Source organism: Poecile atricapillus, chromosome 2, assembly GCF_030490865.1.
Source record: "Poecile atricapillus isolate bPoeAtr1 chromosome 2, bPoeAtr1.hap1, whole genome shotgun sequence".
NCBI classification, from domain to species: Eukaryota; Metazoa; Chordata; class Aves; order Passeriformes; family Paridae; genus Poecile; species Poecile atricapillus.
Window position 1 is genome coordinate 36,615,220 of NC_081250.1, and position 18,400 is coordinate 36,633,619.

The window sequence follows — 18,400 nt, forward strand, 5'->3', positions numbered from 1 at the left end:
TTTGCTTTTTCCCTGCATAGGTACAGCCTTGAGCCACAGCAATGCAGAGTATTTCTGAAAATATACAGGTTTTGGAGTGAACCATGTTTCTTTGTGGAAATCCTGTGCATTCCTACGGCTCACATGCATTTCTCATGTACCTTAAAACAAGCATCAGAGTTTCCTTGATCAACACAAGGACTGCACTGTTGAATCTCTCGATCCCACTCTATCAAACTTAGCAATTTTTGAAAAATTAAATCAAATTAATTTTAGAGACATCAATAGGAGTTTCATTTTAACAAATACTACATGAAACTTTAATGAACATATCCAAATCATTCAGAGCAATGGATATAGTAAGCCTGTTATTTTACACAGTTGTCATTAGCTCAAGCTGGTGAAAGTATGCCAGCATTTTGGGATGGGATCTTCTTTCCCTCATCACTTTAGTTTTACCTGTTTGCTTTCTGGAAAAAATATTTTTTAAAGCACTACAAGGTACTCACACTTCTGCTTTCGTTCCCTCTCAGTTTAATGGTCCAAATCCTCCAAAATGGCGATCTGAAGCTATAACATTAAGAACCTAAGAATTGTAAGAAAAGATGACAGCTAAAAGCCATCATCTTCTATGCCCAGTAAAGCTTGTACCTCAATAAAATCAGAAAAAAATTCTGTAGGAACCATAATGGATAGAATTTATCTTAAAATTAGAAAATAGGTAGTAATAAACTGCCGCTATCATCCATTATATTTCTTAAATTTAATTTGCGATATGCACTGCAAGTAATGATTCTATGAGTGTTTAAAAACAGCGAAAGGTTTCTTCTTTTTCAGAAAGGTCTCACCCAGCAGGACAGTGAGAGAACACAACAAGAAAATCCCAAAGGCAGAGAGAGCAGTTTACTTGTGGAGGCCGGCTGGGCGGTGTGCTTATGAGAGGCGCCGGGCCCATCGCAGAGGCTGCGTTCAAGCTCCTTTCCCTTTCGTCCTGGTAAATTCGATCTCGTTCTGCTTCTGGCAGCTGCAAGAAGTTCTGCATAGCCCGAAGGTTTACCAGCAAGGACTGCGAGGCAGTCTTGGGATCCTCTTCTTTTCGGAGGATTTCTGAGAGCAAGCCCTGTAGGGAAGGAAAAAAAAATAGGCTCGAGAGTTAGCTTAGGTGAGTGTCTGCAAAACCGTGCTCTGCAAAGCCATTGTTTATCAGTCCTCACTCTTATTACCACTGGAGTGGGAATGAGAACAGTAAATGCACTATTCACACGGGATTATATTAATGGCATTTTAGGTGGCAGAGAAGAGAGCCTCAGTTGTACCCTAAATTTTATTAAGCACATGTTTTAAATACAACATAAACAAAATCTTCCTAACTGGTCTTCCTCCTTTTACTGGCTTAACTTGCCATGGTATCTTTCACAGTCCACAGACAGTCACGAGATGCTAAGGATAAGTAAGACACACTAGGGGATTCTCAGGCTTCACAGGCAAAATGGAAACCCAACCTTAAAAAAAGGCTTTCCACATTTCTAGCAACTTAAATAGATCTTTGAATGGAAATAATATTTCACAACTACTCTGAGACTATAAACTTGCAATGTTCCTAAAGTACTGCTTCACTGACTCAGGGCCATATTTTTTATAAGTCAATATTTCTTTCTAAGAATTGCATATTGGAGTTTAACAAGTGAGGAAACTCTTTGGATGCCCTTATTCCTCCTTCTTGCACCTTCCTCTCTCTTCATCAGGAAAACCCTAATTCTCAAATAGTCCATCGCCTGGGGTATCTATATTTAATGTCAACAGGTTCTTGACATCTCCTCTCCCTGCTAGTTTCTCCTTTTAAATATGTCGGGCATTCAAAACTATCTACAGTCTTGCAGTAACAAGATGGTGATAGGAAAGGTAACTTTTAGAAAAGCAGATGTGAACTACTACTTAGAATAAATGTTGTTGCCATGCTGGGAAAGAGAGAGGATTGGCATACTTATAGTGTAACAAGGGAACATATACGTGAATTTCAAGAAAAAACATAACCCAATGTTTCTTTTCCTGCAGAACTGTTGTAAGATATGCAGGATAGCAGAGGGGTAAATAGAGAGAGGGAAGCAGACAAGAAAAAAGCCAAAACTAAGATAAGTAATGCTGACTGAATATATCTGTTCCTCAGGGGGTAAAAGAGAATGATACGGCAAATGAAATCTTTTTTGGAAGTCTGATGCTAACAGCACCTGTGGAAGTTGTCACCTCTCTCAAAGGTCTCATCCTACCAGAAAAAAGACCCTTAGGGAGGTACTTCTGCAAAGCCACTGCTCTGGAGCAGCTGTGCTTACGCAGGACCAGGGCCCACACAGTGTGGGTATGAGCTCTGCACTTCCCTGTTGGGTGATGAAGACAGAGGTACCAACCACTACACCTCAGCCAGTGTGGTCCTCATGGCCCTGCCTGTGCCTGCTCACCTAACAGGGAAATGGGATGGAAAAAACCCAACAATCTTTCCAGCATTAGGCATGAAAAATATTTCAGAGGAGGATAAAAAAAATAATCTTGGTGGATACTTTCTTGCCACTTTTCTTGATCCCTCCTCTTTTCTGGTATCCAGGCAGAAATTACTCAGCAGGTAAATAAACAAGTTATTGACAAAAGTGGCATTTGGGTGATGTTTTAAATTTTTTTTTAATGGTTAGTCTAATAATAAATTTACTTATAAGCAAACATGGAAAATAAATTTGTGTCTATAATTTTTTCTACTTTTAAGTACTCAAACCCACAGTTAGCAATGTTTGTTAGTGGTAGGGTTACACAATTCATCTCAAGAAGAGGTACAAAATGATTTTGTTCTACTGGAGACAGGCAAAGCTGTCTGCAGAGCACAAGATATAGAGAACAGAATAGAGAAATTTAGGTTGGAAGGGACCTTTAAGATCACTGTGTCCATTCATTAACTGTGTACTGCCAAACCCACCGCTAAACCATGTCCCCAAGTGCCACATTTATATGTCTTTTAAATACCTCCAGGGATGGTCATTCTACCACTTCCCTGTCTGCCTGTTTCTGTGCTGGACAACATTTTTGAAGAATTTTTTTCCTAATATTCAATGTAAACATCCCCTGACATAACCTGAGAACATTTTCTTTCACCCTGTTGCTTGTTACTTGGCAGAAGAGACCAACGCCCACATCGTTCATCTCCTTATAGGTAGTTGTAAACATGTGATTTCTGACTGTTTCTGTGCTGGAGAAACCTCTCCATGGAAAAATGAGCAAGAAAAACTAAACTCAAGTGGACTGAACATTGTCAGGAGAGAAGACAGCCTCCTTACAAACAGCCACCACATACTGTCAGCCACAGGAAATGTCCTTAAAAAATACTTTAGCCCATAACATAAAGCATTTGCTTGTAAAAGCCTAAGCCACAAAGTGGGCAGCTAAAAATGGTAGAAAGGCTGTTTTTATTCTATAACTTTTCCCTCTTCAGTGAAATAAGTAAATAAAGAAAATGCTGTTGCTTGTTTTTTTAACTTTTGCCGGCATTTCCACTGCTATGGGACACCTCTTTGTGATTAGAAATATCACTAAATATTCATTCTCCTCTCTTCCCCAGTCATTGTCATGACCCTGAGGTGGGAGCAGAGCAGAGTACAGCGATGCAGAGAGAGAAGGGGAGATGACAGAGCATTGATTAGGCAAGGAGATGTTTGCTTCTAGACTCTAAACCTAATGGTGAGAATATGTAAGGAAAAACCATGAAAACAAAGATGTAGTACCAGGTGCAGGCAGTCTTAGAACAGTTTTCCAGCTTCATATACTACTTCATTGCTACTACTTCAAGTTTTGAGCACAAAACTTCAGCTAAAAGTTGTCAGACATGACATACAATGGGAAAAATCCTAGAAAGAAAATACCGGCTCTTGCATGCTGGCCTGTACTGATGTGCACTAACTGTTCATTTTACCAAGCTTGAATTGCTTTTCCAGGACACTGGTCTTGGTGTGACCTCCTGATATTGTACCTCAAGTTACATGAAAACTAAGCATGTTTTGCAAAGAGATTATAAACACTGTTAGGCTCAGAGCTCTTCTCACTGTTCCTCCCTTGTATTCTTTTTACACTGGAAATGCATTTTTTTAAAATATTCCCAGGTTCCACTGGAAAAAAAAAGAAGAAAGTTTACATGTCATCACAAGTATAATTCATTACTAATGGCACAAGAATGTTCAATATTATCAAGGCTTTCAAAAGCTCATTACAAATTCTTTAAAAATGGAGATAAATGAAAGTGTCTGCCAATATGAACAAAAACACTGCTTGTCTAGCCCCCAGTTTGTCTCCTCCTTGAACGTAATCACTGATTCAAATAGATTTTTATCAGTGTGATAGAACTTCAAAGCTTACAGAAGAAACATGCAATTTGCCCAAACCTTCCCAAAACATGCAGAACATCCCTAAACACTATCCCTCTTGGCTGAAGGGTGCTCCCATCCCATGTCCAGGTGGAAGATTATTCCCAAACTCCACCCCCAAGCCTGGATCCTAGCCAAGTAAGTTATAAGCAGACACATTTATCTATGCCGCTTAGTAGCAAGAGGAGAGCTGTCATGATAGTGTAATAGCACCTTTTTACCTTTTATTCAATAGTGATATGGATAGTGTACTTTTTCTTAAATTACACTATGAAGAATTATATGAATACAGTGGCAATTTCTGTTATACTTAAGCAGGCAAATTTCTCTCTACCACATAATTTACAGAACTCAAATTCAATAAAACATTACATGATGGTCCATTACTGTTATCAATTTTGAATAATCCATCTTCATTTTTCATTTTACTGGAAAATAAAGTGTGCCAAAGACAAAGTGGAAGGAAAAAAAAAAAAAAAAAGGTAGTGCCTGAGAAGGTGGTTTGTGTAAACTTAGATTTTGTTTTACAATTACACAGAGCCATTTAGTGCATCCAAGCATTCTCCTTCGAAATAGCAATGGCACAGAATTAGCATGAGCACAGTCCTAAATACACAGAAGTTTTCACATATCAGAAAAGGCATTATACATGACTGAAAGGCAGTATGCCCTGGCAACTAACATTTTAAACAAGCATCAACTAGAGCTCAACTAGAAATGAGGGAAAGGGAAAAGTGAGAAGCACTGAGAAATATTCAAAAACCTTCAGATCAAATGTTGTCACTTGTGGGAAAAAGAAAAGTACCAAAATTCAGCAGAAAGCACTCTTCCTTCTTTCATGAAGACAGAGCCACGAGGTGACCGCCACATAACAGCAGCGGAGTCCCTGCAGCAAACCTTAGAGCTGAAAGTGTACACAAACAGAGACAGGCAGCCCCCAGTTCCAGTTCCAACCACAACCATGACTAACACAATTCCTTGCTCGCACAGTGCGGGCTCGTCACCCCGCCATGCACCAGGCTAAGCTACACCTTCGAGTCAAATGTCAGACTGGCTGCGGGAACCCAAGCCTTTCGCTTCCTGACTCATAACTATTAAAAACACACAACAGAACTGGGAGAGGAGTTTATTTGTTTAGGGCTCTGAGGGCAGTTCAGCCCAACAAATATTGATGCTGCACTCCAGCTCTAAGGACAAAACAGGGTAGAGAACTCCCATTTTAACTTAACATTTGAAACAGCAGGCAGAGCCTCTCTGCTGATGGGGGGCTGTGGCACCACACTTTGGGGGGCTACCCCAATGCATCATCACTGTCACACCATGGCTGTTGGGGCTACCCAGGGCAGCAAACTGATCACAAATACCATTTTCTAGCCTGAAAAGCACAAGAAAATACTGAACTTGCTCTTTCAAGACAGTAAAGGTATCTGCACAGTGCACTGACATCACCTAAAACAAAATATTAATGTTTATTAATTTGATGAACTGGCAACTGAAACATAAGTGTCTCAATTTACCAAAATTATCCTGGCAGACTGGTAGTCACCTCTGGGCACCTTGCTTGAGGTGAAACGCAGATCTGCCAGCACAAGTACTAACTCAATAAAGTTTTCCACGGTGCACTGAAAGGAGGTGCTAACAGGATTCAACCTGTTTCTTTGCATCCAGTGAGTTGGAATCACAACCGCTGAAGGACAAGCAAAACTTCAGATCCCACTGTACTCTGAACACTTCCTAGAAGGACCATAGAGAAATTCCTCCCACCAAAACTGCTTCTTCTCCCTGCAACAGTTATCCTATTGTGCCTGTATAGATATGAAGTTTCATTCAAATTATAGGTGTCTGGATCTTTGATTAAAGTTTACAAAGCATGTTCCTGAGAATTCAGTTTTGAAATTACCATTTGGAACTTAATGGCAGGGGGGAAATAAATCAAGAACACATTAAAGTCACACTCTCTCTTTCTTAAGGACACACTTCTAAGGTGTAGTGTTAAGGGTTTGTGGTTTTTTTCCTGCTTTATAGATAACTAGTAATAGTAAAAAAAGACACTCTAGTTTTCAGAAGTAATTTTGCCAATCCTTGGGTTGTGAAAAGATATATTTCAAGTCAACATTTCTGCAGCCAAATTTAAAAATCTTGAAAATTAGGATCAAGTGTTGAATTGCCACACTACACTGGTAGAAACTTCCCACCCAAAAAACACCACCAAATTCTGCGTTTATATTGTAGAGCATAAGTCTGAAAAACAAGAGCATCTTCAGCCAATTTTGAAGTCCATTTTATTGCCTAAACATAAAGCTAAATCACTCTTAATTTATAGAACACTTCCTTCCTTAACTTCTACACTGAAAGCAAATCTCTCCCCTCATCTCAGACTGTATCATGACACCACGGTTTTCTTGCACAGAACTCCTAACCAATTTCAGTGAGTTCTTATGCCTTTAGAAACTGATGGCATGATATGGTCCCTGGATACTGCTGAAATACGTTTATGACAGTTTCAAAAATGTCAGTGGTAAGCCTGAGTTAGCTTTCTATCTCAGAAAACAGAACATGAATTTGAACAAGCATTTTCATTTTTCTAGCCAAATAAAAAAAAAAAGGGGGGGTATTACATTAAGTTGTGAGGAATTCAGAAATACAGCAAGCAGAACAAATTTTGAAAGTTTTCATGTAAGAATTGCTGGTACCTGTGTTTACCCTTGGACATTAGCTGTCACTGTGGGTAAAATTAATGATTTCCAGGTTTGCAAAGGTGAAATGCACCCATGACAAACTCCTCAAAAGCCTCAGTGGGGCTTTGCTTCATATGAAAAATGTGACGAGATATTTCTTGGCAAAACTGAGGCTGACACTCTCTAGGTTTTTAGTATTTTTCCTTTTTGCTCCTTATATTTGCCACAAAACATAACAAATACTGCAAAATCTTACATAGCTAACTGCAAATACTAACTGGATTAGCAAAAACAATTTGTAGGACGTAGTGTTACTACTCTGTGTTCTTTGAAATAGATTTGGTTGAAAATTACCAAAATATATAGGTGTATTTCATAGCTCTTCAGGGGAATTGTTTTCAATGTTCATTTTGGGGTTTCCTCCCAGTTCTGGATCACTCTCAACACATTTTACCAAGACATTTTACAAAGTCTAGGGAAGAATTGAACTTTAAACAAATATTTAATAACATTTGTAGCAAGAAAAATACATAGCAATACATATTTTGATATATATTTAGTATAATAATACTAATATTAAAGTAAATAATCAGTATTTGCACTAGAAATCTTGTTCTACAGTTGCATTCATCACATTGAAAGAGCATTTTCTCCTACTCTATCATATAAATTCAATGCCCAGTCAGAACCAATCATCCTTGTATTTCAGGTAACAAATACTGCTTATGCACAAAGGATATGCCAAAAGCTGTATGCAAAACTTAGCTGACAAAAATTGACCACTTCAGAGGGGGAAGGTTTAGATAAAACAATGTGTTTTTAGGCAAACCTGAGAAAGAAGTAAATATAAAATAAACTTTATTTTCTGAATTACTTGTTTGGCTTTTTGTCCAGGTAAGGTGGCAGCTGCAAACTACTGTAACATGGAAGCTACTACTATTGCTTAATACTTTAGAGTATTAATAATTAAAATTTTAAACACTATATTAAACAACACTCACTTATTTGTAAATATAACAACTGACAGAGCTTGGACCTAACTTAATGTGAATAATCCCTGCATGAGTTCATGTAACCCATGAAATTTTGTATGAAAGGCCCAGATCTTGAAAACCTCCTCTGCTGTAAAAAGGAAAGACACACAAACAGAGCCCTACAGAGAATTCACACAATGACTCTACTTTCCTTTAGCTAAAGGAGGATGAAAAATATTGTAAGGCAATAGTAATTCAGAACAATTATAAATGACATGCTGATTCCAACTTGCTACCAGAGCATTTGAAACAGAATTTTTATTCTCTAAGCTACGATGGGAGAAATAAAAACGTTTCAAGAGAAGCTCAAATTATGATCTTTTTTGTTATACTATAATCTACAATAGGAAAATTGTTCTCTAAGTATGTGTTTTCATTCAAAAATGTGGAACCCAAAGCAAATTTACCTATGTCTTTTTTAAATATTTCCCATTTTACAAAGTCCTATTAAAAATATTTTATTTTGTGTTATAACATACTTCTAAAATTTTGAGATCTTATTATTTGCATCCAATACACTGGCATTTCTTCCATAATTTCTGCTTGATTAAATTCCATGCAACATGGCATTAAGTTAAATTCATAGAGCAGAATAAATTATAACAGGGTTAGCTTCTAAAACAGGTGTAAAAAATAACACATTTTAGTGTTACTTATCAGCTTTGCTAGGGCTGGCTTTTTCTGCATTGAAGAGCTGAAGTATATGTTCTGATGTGGACACCGGCAAGCTCAGCAACTACTGTTTTTGCAACAAACCACAAAAATACATGAAGAGAATAGGTGATCCAGAGATAAAGCTTTTCATTTTTAATTTTTCAGAAGCCTGAAAAAATGTTATTAGGACTCTCACTGGAAAATGATAAAAATAAATGCAAGTATGGATAAAAGACCATCTCTAGTACACCTGTGAAAGAAGACAGGTTGTTCAGTGCGTGCAGGTGGTCAGAGCAAGTACAACTCTACAACACAAAAGGCAATCTGTTGGATGACTTTGTGAATGGTTCTGCATAGAGCTGTTCATTTCCTTTACTGGGAAATTCAGCTATTCATAAACCATCACCACTGGAGAGGAGCCATGCTTCCTGTAAGGACAGTGGGTATTTCCACAAACCAGTTCCTGAGGATTTCAGTACAGTATCGACATGGACAGTGATCCTGCAAGGAAGCATGGTTCCTTCAGATCAGATAAGCGACAAGGTAGAAATGAGAATACAGACCTAGAAGATGGCAATTACTAATTAGAGAGAGAAAGGACTCCTACACTTAAAAAACTAGAAAAGAAAAAAGATGACTGACCTGAGTTCGGTTAAAAGCCACACGTGCAAATACTGCCTGTGAGATTCCTGCTCGTTTCAGTTCATCACGGACCCACTGGTAGATTTCGGAAGACACCTCTGTGTTCGTTGAGACCTGCTGCTCCAACGGCTTGTTCATGGATCTACTGACAGGAGGAGGGTGGTTCAAGTACTGTTGGTTTAAGGACTGCTGGGCTAGAAGTCTGTTCACTGCATACTGCTGGTTCAGCAACTGGGCCATTACCAGCTGCTGATTTACCAGCTGAGGGCTAATGGGAGTAGATACAAGTCCAGGGTGCAGGTTTGGAAGCGGGGTCCGAACTGATGGTTGACTACCATGAGAAAGCTGAACAGGAGATGGAGGCTGTTCGGCTGTGTTCCCTGGGACTGGCTGCTGACCGAAGTTGACATGGTTGGCACCTTGCTGGGATAGTTCAGAAAGGCTATCCATCTCAACTACAGCAGAAAAGAAACATTGAAAAGGCCAACATCAGACTGAAAATCACAAACTTGACTGTCCTCACAAGACATGCTAATAAAAATAAACAAATGTAAAATGGTGCAACGCAACCCAAGCATGCGTGGGTTGCTGCATCCCACAGTGAAAGACACATGGGACTTCAGACAAAGCACTAACCAACTGGAGACGGGGCAAAGACAAGAGACAAAAATCCACTCCGTGCCGTGGATGATACAGGTGAAACAGCAAGTGCGTGTGTGCAAAGGATAAGGAGGGCTGTTGTGGGAAAACATGTCCCAGCCAGAGAGAGAGAGGCCCCCAGTGACTGGTTTGTTCCTCCCATGAGGTCCCTGCCATGACATCTGTAGTTCCCAGCCACTGGAAATCTGTAACAAGCAGGGTGAGGTGTAGACCTCCCCATGCTCTGCTAATTTCTAGATGCTGCATCAATTGTATGGGACTGCTAGGAACTAGTATAATTTATGTAAATTACACAGATGGGCTGCTTTATCTTGCAACCATGTATGCATGGTTTTTTTCAGTGACTTGCAACATGGTTGAATTTTTTTCTTATATTAACTCATCTGCCTTTGACACGCCCTCCTTTTTAAATAACAGCACAGTTTTTTAAGCTACAAGATTTCTTCCAGTTCCCCTCTTGTGCATGATTAAACAATATCAAATAACTCTAGCTTGATATAAAGAAGTCTCCTTTTTATCAGCATTTGTAACTTTTTTTATTCTAGAGCTTTAGCAGCTCTGGTCTGGAAACAGCCTTAAGAAAATAACCTTTATTTAAAAACCAAAAGTCCAGTATTTTCACAAAAGTGTTGTAGCAATTTTTTTCTTATACTAGGTTTGTTTTCTTTAACTAAGGTTTGTTTTTTTTAAGGCAGTGTCTGAGCTTGTCACAGGAATTATGATCTTCACTAACAGTCATCAGTGCAAGGCCACCCTTTCCTCCACAAGGATCAGAGCTGCATGAAGAAATTGGCACTTGGATTCCCACCTGCCTCCCCATCTTCCTCCCCATCTTCCTCCCTTATCTTATCATGGACAGAAAACTGACAAATAAAAAACAAGACTTTTGTTCTGCAGAGACTTCTGGTGTCCATAGCCTGGATCAATACCCAAGCAGTATTGCTACTCCTCACACAGGTGGCTTTGGGGGCAATGCTGCCTCTTCTGACAGCATTAATTTACACAAGAATACACAAACACACATTTTCTATTCTCTGGCTTCACTGACTCAGTGAATGGAAGATGAACCTGTCTTGGCAGACCATATAAGTAAAATTTTGCAAGGGTTGCCCCATGCAGAAGCACTGCTGCAAGGGACACGAGAGAGGCTGCTGTGGAAAGGTCACTCTTCCCATATGGCTACTCTGCTGCCTCACACAAGGACCTGAAACCAAGTGAAGTCTTACCACTAAATTTGGTGGTCTCAGAAGAAGGGTTCCATGTTGCACAGAAGGTACAAAGTAGATTAAGGAAAGAAGCTGCCTTTTTTCACTCAGGGAAAGTAGAGATCAACCCAAGTGGGCCATTCACTCGAAACAGTAATTCAAGCAATTATCACAAAAGTGATGCATTGTCTTCATTACAGCCTTAAGCTATAAAAGGCAAGGAACCCGTTTTGGCAGATGAATGATTTTGCTTCAAACACTGAAAGCTAAGTCAAGCTCAAAATTCAATCCAAACTGAAGTCCTATTTTTCCATTCTGTTGAAATCTATGTAGAAAATTTCTGACATAAAGTGTTAAAAATTATGTGAACAGGTTAAAGAAAGATAAAAGGTATCACAGAATTGATAGATTTTTTCCTCCAATAATTTACTTGTCCTTACTACAACAAGCAAACAATTGTCAAAACAACTATTTGTTAAAATTAATTGAAATTAGGGTCCCAAGGTTAAAGAAAGATATGAATTTATAAAATTACAGCATTCTTGCTGGAAGGTAGTGATAGCTGTAGAAGCCTGTTTCTTTAAATATACATTAACCAGAGCGAGAAAAAAATACATACATTAAAAAGTCAGTTCGTCACAGTTCCAGGAACAGGTTTTCTAAACAATTATTCTGGGTGGTAGAAGATCTCTAGATTTACAGAATGACAGCTTTACATCTCTGGCAACCCATGTCAGCTTGGCTGTTTCAATAGCAAATATTTATTTAAATGAATTCTTTCACTATATATGTACTTTCTACATCTACTCATCAAAAGCATCCTAAACTTATCGTGAAGGGAACTGGCTTCTTATATGACTGTGACAGACCTCAATGTGACACATAATGGTATGTAACCACCATCAAGGCAATTTTTTTTTTTTTTGCTTACCCATCATATCTTTTGCCTTCTTGAAATGTTTATACCACCTTCCAAATTCCTGACATTTTGCTGCTGAGACATTTGCATAGTAAGTGCTGTTCACAATGGAAGAAATCATACTCTGTGTGAAAAGGGGAGAAGAAAAAAAAAATCTGTAATACAGAGCAGTACAAGTCAAAGCACAAATTATTTCAATTGTTGAACCATTATATTTTTAAAGTTTGAGAACCATATTGCATTTTAAATTCTATCATCCAAAGCCTTTTAAAAAACTCATTAATTGAGCATAAAAACAAACCAAGGTATATTGTAAATGGAAGCAAAAAATAGCAGATGTACTAAGGGAAGAACAAAGTTATTGACCAAGAAACATCATGCAATGGGATGGGCTCTGGACAGAAGATGCTAATCTTGAAAGTGAATTTTGTTCATCCTAGTTCTGCTTTTAAATTTGATTGACCTTCACATACCCACATAGGCATACAATTCCTACACCGCCTTTACAAATGCAAGTAGTGACCCAAGTTATCCACGTCCAGTTCCTCTGTGCCACTTATCACAGAGTAGACTCCAGAAAATCATAGGATAAAACTTTATCTCAATGACCTATGAATAGGATAAAACATGGGGTTTTTAGTAGAATAAAATATGTATCTAATAACCCAAAATGAACCCAGCCTTGTTTTTCCTCAACAGGGTATTTTAAGTGATCTGCAAAAACAGGCTTATGAAAAGCTTATTGTCATGTCTAATTCTGTAACTGAATATTATCTGTAAAATAGACCAAAGGAAGATCGAGATGATTTTTTTCTCAAAGGTTCTCGAGATATCAGATAGCTACAGTGAGAAATTTACCTTCTGCTCAGTTTTGACCAATTTTAAAATAGTAGAATTTACAACGCATAAAACTTTCAGTTCCAGTAAATTCTTTTACAAATCAATGAATACCAAGCCTTGAAAAATGAGATAATGCTCCAATTTGGAAATTATACTCACTATATGATGTATGAACAACAAAATTAGCAAATATAATTCTGTCAGACTGAACTTCGCCATCTTTTAAATTTCTATGTGGAAAGTAGTTACTTTTGGCTTAACTACAAGAATTGTCCAGTTTATCAAAACAGCAATGACAGTCAAGAAGACAAAGCCTTGATTATTATATTTCTTCACTATTCAGTATGTAACATTTAGATACATTTGTGCTGTCTTACAAATCATTTAGAGCATCAACCCTTTGTTACACCAACTACAATAGCCACTGGAAGGAAGAGTCTGGAGTAAAAATGCAGTAAATGTTACTGTAAGTGTTCTTTAAAAGGCTAGTTCAGTTTCTGACTAAAAGTACCTTCATTATTGATCTTAGTGAAGTTCATTATAATCATTTTCTAAGGTATTAGTAGCAAGCTCATGTAGGCTCAGAACTGCTAGAGTAAGGCAGCATTATTTATGCCAAATGTGGATATCCTTTACACACCAGGCAGGTATTTTAATGTTTCTCCGAATCACCGAAATTCTTGCCACTTCTTGAAACTAACCTGGCATTTCTGAAATTAGCTAGAAGTCTTATGTCAGTGGTATAAAAGGAGACTGAAATTTTAATAGAATACCACAAGTCTAGCCTGAATGACCAGAACCAAGCTCAGCTGAACCCAATTTCAACTTCCAGTATAACAGCAGTATACTTAATGTCTAACATGTACAAAATTATCTTTTACGCTCTTTTATAGATTAAATTATCTTAAACATGGGCATGTGATACATAAGGTGTGATTTAACAAGTCCTGTGGATCTGACCTGGCAAATTATATTAATGCACAGACTACTTGCAGGAACTGCAGATCTGTATGTGCAAAATGGGGAACTGCACCTGTTAGAGGCCATCATCCCACACCAGCTCAAGTATTTTGCAGATGTCATTTAGACTTCAAGGTGGGTTTCTCTTATTTTACTTTGCCTTTTTCAGATGTGTTCATACTTAAGGTTAGTTGAGCGGGAGAAAACATGTATATTAATTTTAGTAAATTACCCATTATTGAAGATGTTTGTCTAAGATTTCCTAGTGCTCCTTTCCATGTCATTTAATGAAAATGATACACAAATGACATGGCAGTTTGCAACACATCCCCTGCTTCCTCAGGAATAAATTTAATGCAGTTACTTTACAAACAAATAGGGGACTGGTCTGTTTAAGAAACACTGCTGAGAATTTTAGCTTCTCTGACACAATGTGAATTTCAAGCTTTGATGGCTAACACTGTGATGTTACTCCTGCTCTTCAAAGTAGAATTAAAAAAAAAAAAAAGACAGACATTGTAAACACTTTTAAAAATGAAAATTATCCTGCATTTTCTTTGAGAACACTTCATGCAAACATTCAAGTGATATTACCTACGCTAAGAATCCTCATCAGGAGGAATCAATGATTTATTTACTAATTCACTGAAGGCAAAATTTTACAAGCCAGATAAAATATTATTACCTTGTTAGCTCAGAAAATATCTTGACAACACTGAATTTCATTGTTTCTATGCTTTATTTATTGTCATCAAACGTGAAGTCACATCAGTGCAGAGAGATGCACTTGGCTGTAGAAATTCCCTATTGCTACAGAATTCCTGTACATTTTAATGCCAATCTACTTACATAAAGGTCTTATGGCCTAAAACTCAAGATTAACCCCATGAGTTAGTGGTCTTCAGAGATTCATTATCTAGACTGAAGACATACTGATGCTTTTCATATTACCTGGGTCATTACACTTGAGGAGTTCCCCATATCTTGAATTATCAATAATCAAAATAAAAATTATTGTATTTGAAGCACATCATATCCTGGTACTACTGCACATATCACCCTTATCTGTGAGGCACAGAGGCAGATACCCTCCACATACAAGGATGGCGAATATAAATATACCATACGAATATTCAAATGCATCACATGTATCACTCATAATCAAGTGTATTTTTCAGATGTTGCAAAGAAAATTGAGAGAACGCGAAAACGTCACAGATACGCAATCTTATCTCCTTGTAGTTTATCCATGAAGGTAAGCTGCGAGCCATCAAGATCTCAAATTTCCCTCTTTCCCCTCTCCCATATCTCCCTCCCCCCAACCACATCACTTGCAGTCATGTTCTGAGAATCGGGAGATCTCATCTGAAATGGTGCCACCTTCACAGAAATCCCACTATTCTGGAATGATACCATCTGCTGCAGCCCAAGTGCTCTTTTTTTAGCCAAATAAGTTAATTATAATTAGGCATCCAACAACTGTGTGAAGGTAGGGGTAGAATTTGTTCTGAGGTTCAGCTGAGGTTCACCCAGCGTAGATTGAACCAAATCCCATTTTCTCTGGAAGATTAAATACCAGAGATTAAATACCAGACACCATCTTTTTCTCAAAGAAGTTGGGGAACTCCCTAGGGAAATATCATAAATCTCAAGCAGGAATCGTTTCATATGCCCATCAAACAAAACCCAATAAATTGGTAGCATCAGACACCTTTTGTTTTGTGCCAGAATCTAACGCAAGGTGCATCCTGCAAGATACGGGAAGGACCCGAGCCTTTCATGCCGGCTCGTTGCTGCAGCCACCGCTGCAGGTGCTTCAAGGGAGGCATTTCTGAGTCATTGCCTCTAACACTGCTCTTCAACCAGGTGAAGTGTTGCTCGATCATCGCTAAAAGTATACTGTTGTCCTTTTTGCAAAACAACAAAAACAATGTTAATCAGGTTAATTCAATCATCTAAACCAAAACTGTTCATGCTTTTCTGCCAAATCAACCAACCACAGCAAAATCTGTTATCAGTGATTGCTCAGCTTCCAGTCAAAAAAGCTTTTAACCCCCACAGTCCCAAAACTTCCCCTAAATAACCTTAAAATTATTTTTATATGGGCAGAATCAGGTTGTTTTCATGCCTCATGAAGGGGTACTTGGGCTGCAGTATTTACACAGAGCAAATACATGCTAACAGACTTAGCAGAGAGTAACAGACACAGCAGCTTCCTAGAACAACTCAGCTGAATTAGATATCAGGGATTCCTTTGCAAATTAAACATTTTTCTCAAAAGAAGCACTGTAACTAAAACTTATTTAGGCCTTCCAGGTTGTTTAACTAGGAAAAAAAAATCTGAGCTTTTTTGCAACTCATTCATTGGTGTTTAAAGCTTCAAGCCTGCTCAGTGGAAGGGGCAAGGGCTGCAACAACTTATTTACACAATTATCTAAATACGATTAAACAGCTGATGGACAAATATTAAACTGGAAAATGTATAGTCATTTCAGCTTAATGTAATCCCCTTTCTGTAAACACCCAAGATGATTTTTTTTCAACCAGAACAGTCCTGACATCTCATAAGCCTAAGGGTGAATAGCAAGAGATTGTTTTTGATAGTTATAAATATTCAAAAGACATGCAGACCATCTGCTTTCATAATACAGGTAAAGCAAGACTGAAATGGTGACTGCTGTATAAAAATGGTTCTTTTAACAAAGTCTTCCTCTCCTCGAAAACTATAAAGACAGATGTCAAAAACTGTTTACACAGGGTAATCAGGAGCGTGCAAAATGTAATATTCCTTTTACACACAGTGCTTGCTAAAGAGATTTTTTTTTCTTTTCTTCCCATCTGTGTGTTGCAACACATTTCTACAAGTTAAAAACATTTTTTCAAACAGAGATCTCATGAATACCCAAAAACATGCTATCTGGTTTCTGAATGCTAATTAATTTCAACTAAGAAATCTGATTTTTTTTTTTCTGTAGAAAGGAATGCATGCTTTTGAAATTGAGTACTTCAACAATGACAGACACTGAAAACAGAACACCCCACAAGTTTAATTTTGCACTAGTTTGACACTGGCTATTTTCACAACTGTTTTACATTCAAACCCGCATCTGCTAAATCTGGCTATAAGACAGGCAGCAACTATCCTCTCACTTTTCAAATGAGATTTTATTTACGTTTTACTATTTATCAAGTTTTTCAGTATAAAGCCTTGTAACAACATAATGGTTTTGTGAAGTGGTAAGTAGAAGATACCTCATCTTGCAGGCAGAGTATGAACAGTGCTGCCCATAAACCCTACAGTCAATTTTCAGAGCTGAAACACTAATCTTGACAGTACCCTTTTAATGTATTATATTAATGGTACAGAGGCGTTAAGCACCTTTTTTATAATTCTCTATAAAATGAACATTTACTGAACAATCTGTCAAACCACTGGCTCCATTTTTTAAAGCCAAACTTTTAAAGCTTTATTCTATTTTGTCTCCCATAAATCCTCTGCTTTACATCCCTAGACACCAGCAGGGAAGCATGTTCCAATGCTGCAAACTTAACGTGGCTTTTTAAAAAAAAATAAAAGAGAAAAGCTATGAGCCTTTGTCCCTAGACCAAGTTTGAATAGTGATAAAGTTGCAGAACAGAACTTAAAGATTTGGGGGCAGATGGAGGGGGGTATCTTTTCATAAAGGACAGAGGAACTTTGTTTCCCCTGTTCTAGCCACTATCAGTGGCTTTTGTTTGTGTGGAAATAGCAAGCTTCAGTTCTAACAGAAGCTGAACTCTTACGAGTGCTTATTTCTCAGGAGGCTCCATGTTAACATTTTTCAAACTAGAAGGGAACATTCAAGCCCCGACCAGATAACACAAGATTATCCCCAAATCAAAAGATTTCAGCCTGCCTGAGCCTATGCCTGCCCATGTACTGCAAATCCCCACCAGGTTAAAATTTCATTCCTAGAGTTCTGGGATGGCAGAGAAATATCATCTGCCATTTTGAATAAAAGCAGACCAAACATAACCAGCCACTAGCTGGTTTTTGGGCAAGAAGTCATGGACAGTTGAACTGCGTATGAAGAATTATGTTAAATTTCTTGGTCCATTAGCTTGAACTATAGAAAATAATGCAATGGAATTTGTTGTCATATGCCCTATAAACATGTAGGATCAGGGAAAAACCCACAGATGGACAGAGAAGAAAAAAACTTTTGTTTGTGCCTTTGGCACTGCACTTGGATGGCTATCTGACCTCCATACTGTTGCCAGGGTCAGGAGAATAAGAATCTGCACGGCAAATGCTGGTCATATAAGTTAAAACTGAACAAAAGGCAGATTTATATTGAAAGCACAAGCTTTCTTCCAATACATTAGTATGCCTTTTCTCCTTTCTCCTATCCTTGAAAAACTGAAATTATCCCCTCCTCCTTTTCTGTCT

General features: G+C 38.0%; 1 protein-coding gene across 4 annotated transcripts in view; it reads right to left on the minus strand.

The window, feature by feature from the left end:
• SATB1 (SATB homeobox 1) overlaps nt 1-18,400 on the minus strand; it is a 73,280-nt gene that overhangs the window by 34,338 nt on the left and 20,542 nt on the right. For all 4 annotated transcript variants that reach the window (XM_058832622.1, XM_058832619.1, XM_058832621.1 and 1 more), the window contains 3 exons: nt 12,184-12,295; nt 9,388-9,842; nt 887-1,099 (listed from right to left, as the gene is read on the minus strand). In XM_058832622.1, coding sequence (XP_058688605.1) covers nt 887-1,099; nt 9,388-9,842; nt 12,184-12,295 — 780 coding nt within the window. The remainder of the gene's footprint in view (nt 1-886; nt 1,100-9,387; nt 9,843-12,183; nt 12,296-18,400) is intronic.